General features: G+C 53.1%; 1 protein-coding gene across 4 annotated transcripts in view; it reads right to left on the minus strand.

The window, feature by feature from the left end:
- The window catches only part of Sh3pxd2a (SH3 and PX domains 2A), a 206,130-nt gene that overhangs the window by 26,154 nt on the left and 170,867 nt on the right, over positions 1–9,109 (minus strand). For all 4 annotated transcript variants that reach the window (NM_001415946.1, NM_001107606.2, XM_006231514.5 and 1 more), the window contains 1 exon segment: positions 637–750. In NM_001415946.1, coding sequence (NP_001402875.1) covers positions 637–750 — 114 coding nt within the window.

Below are 9,109 nucleotides of genomic sequence, written 5' to 3' on the forward strand. Positions count from 1 at the left end.
GTTAGGCAAAGGACTCTTCCTACCAGGCCACAGGAGAGCAGGGAGCTGGGAAGTGGGGTGGGTGGCTTTGAGGATGGAGGCAATCTCTGTGAAATGCATAGAGAAACACCCAGGAGAATCTCACGGAGCCAGAGCCAGCCAGAGAACGCCTGTGTGAGAACCTGAGCACCCCAGTGTCTGGGAAGCTGTCGTGTCCTGAGCAGGATTATGGAGGAGAACAGCACGCAGCAAGTAATGGTGTCCACCTGACTGACTACTCAGGGTCGGCCATGCCGCAGGAAGTCCAGCGTGGGGCGGGGAGTCTGTGGCTCTCTCTCTCGAGGGAAACCCAGGCTTTCTAGCACTAAGCGCGTTCTCTACCCCAATGGTGTCAAAGCTGAAGTCCACGACCTAAGAGAACTTTCCCTGTTCTAAGCCCCACACGGAGGCTGACAAAGATGGGCCAGGGTATGAGGTGCCCATGTGGGTTGGTCTCAGTGGATGAATCCCAACAGAAGGGGCTTAGGTAAAACCCAACCCACTACAGTAGTTGAGGTCGGTTAGGAAGAGTCAGGGATCTGCCTCCAGGAGGGGCTGGCCTCTAGAGACCCCTTCAGTCCAGCTTTCTTACTGTCCCACGAACCCACAAGCCCTCACCTTCCCCGGTCTTGGAGGTGTTGATGTCTGAGTCGTCTCGTGTGCCATTCTGGGCCTCCAAGTAGGTGGCAGGGACCCAACCTTGCTCTTCAGACGTGCTGACAAACCACCAGCCTGCACAAGGGACAAGAGAGAACAGGCCGTGAGTCCCTGCGGGATGGCGGAGGCAGGCGTGGCCAGAGGGCAAGGCACTGACTCAGACAACCTGGGCATCTGGGAAGTGCCTTGAGCGAGTTACCACAGAAAAGACAAACACTCTTTCTGAGAAGAGAATGAGAGGCCCCTCCCCCACGGTCATGCGTATTTGATGCAAACGTTAAATTAAGTGTAGTGGTACCCCACCCCGGCGTGGAATGCATTGTTCTGGGAGGTGAGGAGGGGAGTTCTGTCCAAGCACCAGGCACCTGCCATCTTTCTTCTCAGCCTCGCTGGAGTTGGGCAGCCTCTGGCTTTGAAAGGCATGGCTGCCTCGCAGAGACTGACAATGAACAGTTTCTTTTCCCTAGCATGGGTCAGCCATGCTCCCGAATGAGCTACTCACAGCTACTCGTGAAGCATGCTGACACTGCAATCACAGTAAGCACGCATGGCATCCTCATGTGACCTCTGACCACCAGGTCACATGACAAAGGCTCATTCATAGCTCTGGTCCATTCACCTGTCTGCGCATTCATTCATGAATCAGTTATGGCATAAAACATCTGAACCCCAGGCCTTGGGACCCCTGGCCCAAGTCTTCAGATGACCTTTACTTGCTCCCTCCCTTCTCTCCTTTGTCCTCCACATAATCCGGCCCCAGGGCTCCTTTCTGTTCGAGGCAGACTCTCTGGGTCCAGTTCAGAATCTCCAAGGTTTCTTTTTGGCTGCAGCAAGTGGCGGACTGAGAAGACACAGGGAGGTTCTCCTAGGCACCCGTGAGCTGGGCTGGACCTGGGATGGTGGAGGAGACTGCTTCACGGTGGTATGAAAACAATAGAGGAAGAGACCCAGAGCTCATCACAGCCGGGCAGCCCTTGGAACAAAAGTCATTCCAGAGGTCTTAAAGTAGGCTCTCTCAGTCTCTTACAACAGGCCAGAGTTGCCAGAGTCTATGGGCCAGCCATCCCCATCCTTGTAGAAGGTTCTACAGTCCTCTGCTTGACGCTCTTCAAAGCCCATTGAGGCCCTGGCCTATAAGCCTCAGAGGTCTGGGTTGGGTCATTGACCCTGGGGTCTTTGTTTCCTCTGCTACTGACAGCTGGGCCAGTTCTCCAGCTCAAATCCCATGACCCAGGGCCCTTGCTCACTGCCCGGTACAGGCAAAGGGTTTGTCTCTTCCAGGGGTGAAAAAGAGGCCTATGGGAGGCTCCTTCCCCATGGCACAGAGCAGCTATACAGCCTTTACTAGAACCTGGGTATTAGGCCTTCCCTCTGTGCTATGCTGTGACAGCAAGACCAGGATACACACACACACACACACACACACACACACACACACACACACACACACACACACGAACACGAACACCCTCCATGGAGACTTCTCATCTAAGCCTTCTCGAAGGCCCAAAGGCTTCCTGTGCAGCTAGCTAGGCATGAGATACAAGGTGATGGGTCTCTGGGTTAAGGAAGAAGGGAGATTCGACTTTTATGAGAGAACAGTTGAGGCCACTGAGCAATTCAGGACAGGGAGGTGTACTGGTACCCACCTGTGGGAAGAGGGTGGCAGGCAGGCAGGCCAGAGGCTAGACATATTACTCTATTGACACCCACTAGCATTCCAGCCTCTGGGCTGCAGGTGGCTTTCAGGGCAGACAAGCAGACCCACTAAGCTTCTGGGGAAAGAATGGAAGCCGGTGGCTCACATCCTGGGACTGTCAGACAGAATGTGCTTTCAGCATCGTCGAAGACGAGAGCTGGTGGGAGGTGCTCACTCTGAGGCCAAGGACAGGCTGGGGATGCTTACTGGCTGTGGGGGCCTCCACTCATCCTCTGCCTTCCCTCGAATGCTCTGACATTTGAGGAATACATGCTGTGAGTATCTGGAGAAGCCAGAGAGGGTCAGCATTCATGGATAAGAAGAGGGCTTCGCTGACCACCTCTCCTGAACCCGGAAGGCCCTGAGCACCACACGCTGGTCAGTAATTTTATGTCCAAAGAGGTTTCTCTGTCTACTCTTTGCAGAGATTGGCTAGCATGTGTCGAAGGGCTCGCTGCTCACCCATGGAGGGGAGCAAGGAGCACCTACAGAGATGGCAAGGTCACCTACTGCTCCTTGACCCTAGGTTTGAAGTGGAAGCTTCCTCCCTTGTCTGCGGGATTCAGGTGGGCGGAATACTGCGCAGGCTCTAGTATCAATCCTGCTTACCAGGTGGACCCACAAAGAACTCAAGAGGTATTATTACCAACTGGGGGTCACACCTAGGCAGTGTCTACCTAGCTCCATGCAGACTCCCTGGGTTCACTCACACCCATGGTGGCTAGCAGGCCTCTCTTAGATGCCACTGACATCAATCAGTGGCTGTAACTGGGGTTCCTGACCCAAGTCATTGCTGTTTTACTGAGGGGCAAATAGGACCCAGACCTCTGAGCGTGCTCAACTGCCATCACCAGAGCACCCTATGGGGCTTTTAAATGCATGTACTTGTCTATCTGTGTGTGCATGTGTGTGCGTGTGTGTGTGTGTGTGTGTGTGTCAGAATGGACAAGGGTATACTGGATGGGGGAGGGATGGTTATGCACGTGTAGCCATCTATGTGTGGTTGGGCACATGTACATATGGGAAGGGAGTTAGGTCCACATCTGCACACATCATCCAATTACAGCCAAACACAGGAAGGATGTTCAACTCCTGATATAGGCTGCCTTATTTATTTTATGACTGAATAATGATGCCATTAACTTTCACACTTTAGGGGTTGGGGATTTAGCTCAATGGTAGAGTGCTTGCCTAGCAAGCGCAAGGCCCTGGGTTCGGACCCCAGGTCCAAAAAAAAAAAAAAAAGTTTCACACTTTAGTGATGAGGAAAGGGCTAAAACCTAGGGAACTCAACTAGGGCTCTAAGTCTTAGACACTCTAGATGGTACAGGTGACTCCTTGACACACTGGGTCCCCGAATATTGTCACTTACGTTATCCTGGCTTAATATTGCCTAGCTGTGAGACCATGGCAACCTGCTAACCCTTTCTGAGCCTCCGTCTCCCTTCTGATATTAGAGTAACTAATGGGGCCCATCTGACAAGGCTGCAGAGGAGAATCACAGAAGATACTCATGGCTGTGTTGAGCTAATCCCACTGTGGTAGGGCTGCTCATCAGTAAGCGTCGTCCACATCCTATGGATGGCTTGGGGGTAATGTTCTTTCCACACAAGCAGGATAGCTATGTCACCTAGAGGGCCCATGGGGTTAGGTGAGGAGATCCCACTCTGTTGCTGGATGGAAAAATGGCAGGGATTAGTTTCAGAGAAGCCTGAGAGAGCACCCTGTGGGTATGTGGCCTGTGCAGAGCCCCAGGCCGGGGAGTCACCCAAAAGGACAATGCCCGTAGCTGCCCTTGCTCCTCCTCCTTCCCCAAAGTCTTTCCCAGGAATCAAAGGCCCACAGGAGAGGCCTCCCCTGCTTGCTAGGCCTCAAGAACCTCCCTCTTTATCTTAGTCTAAGTGTCAAGGAGACAGAACCTAGAGCTGTGCCTATCATGGTTGCCTAAGGGTGTGAATGTGGAAGACAGGTCCAGCTCCAGGAAGGAGCTGCTCCGGCTCAAGAGCCCGATGCCCCATCTCAGGCCACAGGTATCTTCGGTTCACTAACAGTCTGTCTGGCCAGTTTCTGGGAATAAATTTCAAATCTTCCACATGGAGGCAGGGATGGAGAGGGAGAGGGAGGGGGAGGGGGAGGGGGAGGGATGGGGAGGGAGAGGGATGGGGATGGAGGGAAGGAGAGGGGTGGGGAAGGGGAGGGAGAGGCAGGCAGGCATAGGAAGAGGAGCAGTAGGACAGCAGCTGGGGTTGAGCATGGCTGGGGGGGTGTGATGGCAGGAAGTGATGGGCACCCCCAGGCCACTGCTGTCCCCAGGGTGACCAGGCCACAATGGCCTCCTTAAGTAGGGAGGATAATGAGCTCATTAGTGCTAGAGTGAGGCCAGCTGTATACTATTAGGATGTTAATAAAGTCCTGTGAGGTCACTGCTCAGCCTAGGACAAAGCAGATGGGGGCGGGGGAGGGGAGCCCCTACTGCTTCCTCCCCCTCTGAAACCCTCCCAATCCTTCCAGATGTTGAGATGTGTCTTCCTTAAGGCCCCAGCTCTCCCCACTCTTCTGGCTCTGCTTATCCTGGGACTTGAACACTTCCTAACTGGGTCACTGGCCCCTCTGTGAGCCTCACGGGCATACTAGGATACTAATAACTATATGGGGGGGGGGCTCCCCTCCGTCAGAGACACAGCATTGTCAATCATCTGGGATTTTTACTGAGTTCCTGGTACGTGCCAGGCACTGTTCCTGTGAAAGGAAAGGCACCCCCAAGAACATACTGGTCGGCCTCCTCCCCAGTAACCCAGGCAGGGCAACACAGCTGTGAGGCCAGCAGGAGAGGCCTGTTCTCCGGCCTTCAGCCCTGGTGTCAGCCCCTTGACCCAAACCCAGGATTTTGAGACAGACTGCAACTCTGATTTTGGAATTTGAGAAACCCAGCACCTTTAGGTAGATCCAGGCCTTACTCTTGCACCCTATACAGCGTCCCAACTCTTTGTCGCAAGTCTTGCCCACACGAGCTGACACTTATCACTGCAGAGCCAGTTCCTGTGTGGCTCTACCTCTGATCCAGGCCTCCTAAGGCTTCCATTCCCAGGTGACAAAGGCTGTGTCATGGAGCCAGGCACTAAAGAAACTGCAGACATTTTGAGTCTCGATGGTTTAGATTTCGGGGAGCCAGAAGCCTGTCCCTACCAGAATCCTAACTTGCTGCCATAGATGCCCCCTCTGCTGCAGGCCTTCTCCTCTGTAGAGGTGTGGCCTGCCTAGGCACTCCTACCTTTTTCCCTTGGAGGAGGCTTGGAAAAGGTAGGAAAGTTAGGATTAATGAGCATCCCAGGGGAAGTCACCAGCACACACCACCCGGCCATGGCTGAGCTCTACGGCTATGGCTGAGCCCTACGGCCCTGGCCTTGGCTCCATTTCCTTCCTATCTCCTTGCAGCAGATCCAGGGCTTCTCTCTAGAGGGACCCGGGGAACAGGAAATGCAGCCCACTCATACATGCTGTGCCTTTAAGAACAGCGAAAGGCTAGCATCCTAGGGCCAGGCCTCCCCTGGTCAGAAGGCTGTCACAGCATCTTCTTGCCAAGACACACTCCAGTTCTCAGCGTGTGGCCTCCACTGTCCAAAGAAAACAGGAGAGGCTCTGGAGCTGGTCAACGGCTCCCCAGTCCCTCCTGTGTACACCCACACTGCGCCTGCCCTCCTGACCCACTCACCTAGTCCTACCCTTGGCACTCACCCTATTTTGTTGTCCAAGGCCCACTCCCTTTCCCCATATGGGGCCTTGAGGCCATAGGGTCCAGAGCCTTCCCAGGGTGCCTGGATTCCAAGACCATGAGCGCAAACTGCCTACATCACCATCTGGAAGGCTCCGTGGAGTCCATGGCAAGGAGACAGAGGTTGGGCTGCTGCCATCGATCCTCGCTTGTACCGCCCACCTCATTGGACCAACCCATGCTTAGGCCAGGGTCTGTCAAGCCCACAGGGCCCTGATGGAGTTCAGCAGTGTTGTGGGTACTGAGAAAGTGGTTCACCTATGAAGCATTTGAAGGCGGAGAGGACGACGTAACAGAAGGTAGAAACAGGTTTCATCAAGAGCTCTCCAACTACATACCGTCTGGGATCAGATCCCAGCCCTGCACTTCCTAATTAATGAGGCTCCTCTGTACAGTGGCCCTAGATAGCACAGCATATGTATAAGGACTAGCTATACCTCCTTATTCTAATAATCTATAAAATCTAATTATATGTTAGATAGAAAGATTTCAAAATAACACCTGATTTCTAACAACCTGCTAAGAGCTAGCCTCCCACTTTTTAAGTGCAAGCCATGGAGAAGAAAGGGCTAGGCAGAAGGCTCTTAGTGTGGGTATGTGAGTGTGTGAGTGTGTGAGTGTGTGTGTGTGTGTGTGTGTGTGTGTGTGTGTGTGAGAGAGAGAGAGAGAGAGAGAGAGAGAGAGGGTGTGTGAGAGTGAGATTTGGTGACGTTGCCGTTTGCTTTTGATCTGGGAAGGTCTCCACTGAAAACATGTGGGTCTGATAAACTGGGCACGGTGGTGCATGCCTGTAACCTAGCAACGGAAAGCAGAGAAAGGAGGATCACAGGTTCAAGGTCATCCCTTGCTGTGTAGTGAGTTTGAGGCTAGCCTTGGCTGCATGTGACTCTGGGAAGGAAGAAAGGGGGAGAGAGAAAGAAGGAGGGAGACAGGATGGGGAGAAGTGTCTATCTGGCAGTGTTTGGGCAGGGAGAGGTGGCGGTGAGGAATGGAGAGTGAAAGACGTCACTGGGATGTGCAGGACAGCAGGGCACAGCCACACACTGGCTGGGCTGTGGAGTCAGGCAGCTTGGCTGAGTGCCACAGGAGGGCCCAGGCAGCTTCTGCCCTGCATGTCTAGTGGCTGACGCGAGGCTTGTTGAAGAAACTGGAGATGCTCAGTGAGATCCGGAGTGAGGGGGGAGCCCCAGGGATGCTAACTAGGCACTGGGTGAAGTTTATAGAACAACCTAACTACGCTGGACAGAGAGGTCTGGGTCCTGAGAGCCAAGACACCTGCTAACCTGGCTGGTTGGGATGTGCCAAAGCCCAGACTCCTGGGCCCTTGAATCTGTTTGATCCCCCACCCGGTCTCTGGGGCTGCAGTGCTGCAGGGGTCCCAGCTGCTGGCCGACATATCTACAGAGGGCTGATAGGTCCTGCTAGATGTTTTAATTAGTGCAGGGCGAGGACATACATGCTGCAATGGTGGCACCATCGCATTTAGAAGAGACCGCCATGCCAGGACCAGAAGCCAGCGGGGAGGGGTCTGAACAGAGGGTAACGACGGGTCAGAATCTAACAAGATGCTAAGAATCACATGGAGAGACGAAAAGACACCGCTTAAGCCAGGGGCCCTAGATGTGCCTTCCATTCGTTCTTTGGACCTGAAGGAGGATGTCGGCTTGCACATGTGGCTCAGCAGTTAGGAGTGTATACCGCTCTTACAGAGAGCTGTGTTCTTAGCACCCAGAGTTCAGCAGCCTAGAACTGTCTATAACTCCATTCCAGGGAATCCAATGCTTCCGGCCTGTGGGTATCTGCACACAAGTACATATACCCCTACACGGAACATCCCCATCCACGTAATTACAAATAAATATCTTGTTATATCAAGGGCCGAGGACATAACTAAGTTGGCAGAGTGCTTGCCTAGCATTCATGAAGCTCTGGGTTCAATCCCAAGCACTGCATAAAGCAGGTCTAGAGGAACACACCTGTGACCCCAGCCCCCAGAGGTAGAGAGGATCAGACGGCCAAGCTCATTCTTGGCTACAAGGAGAGCTTCAGACCACCCTACCCTGTATGAGGCTCCATCTTGAAAAACCAAAACCAAACCAAACCAACCACAAAATCTTAAGATGGAAACGGGGACTACCCTGGGCAAAGGAAGTTGTTGGATTGGCAACAGGAGGGAAAGAAAGGTTCTCCCAACCTGAAACCCTAGGCTGCCCTAGTAATGTGGCTGAAGTAGAACAAGTGCCAGGTGTGGGTGGTGACAGGTGACCCCCCTGCTCTCCTTCAAAGCCCTCCAGCAGCCAGCCGTTCCAGAGACGGCCAACACGAACTTCTCTCCCATCCTGAGGTGAATCCTGGGGATCCAACTCCGGTTTCCAGGCTTATGAGGCAAGCACATTTACCTGCTGAGTAGGCGCACCTTGCCAGCTCTGATGTTTCTATACCTCAGCTTGCAAACTCTAACTCACAAGCGGAACCTGCCCATTTACTGATTCTTCTCCACACCTCTGCTGCCTTCAAGCAACCCAGTCTCCAAAGAGTCAAAGGTGTGGCTTTTATCCCATCAGCCCCACCTCCAAGTTACATCTCCTCTGGGCCATGGAACAAAGTGAGGTAGGGAAGCCCAGACCGAAGAGGCTTTCCAGGGCAAGATCTGTATCCAAGAGTTTTGCCAAGCAATAGTGACTTAGGATCATCATTTCTCAAACCTCAGATATCCCCGCACAACACCACCACTCAGCATTCTATAGCTTGCATATACAAAGACATATGCCACCTATGACGGGGACAATTTCTGAAAAACGTATTAAGGCTTGGCTGTTGTACGGACAGTGTAGAACGTACTAAGTCCATACACCTAAGAAGTCTTGCTTAGTTACCTGAAGGGGCTTTGTGACATGATCAGGAGATGCCACACATGAAGTGTATGAGACCAGCACTAACATAGCAGACTGTGTTAGAGTACA

This window comes from Rattus norvegicus, chromosome 1, assembly GCF_036323735.1.
Source record: "Rattus norvegicus strain BN/NHsdMcwi chromosome 1, GRCr8, whole genome shotgun sequence".
NCBI classification, from domain to species: Eukaryota; Metazoa; Chordata; class Mammalia; order Rodentia; family Muridae; genus Rattus; species Rattus norvegicus.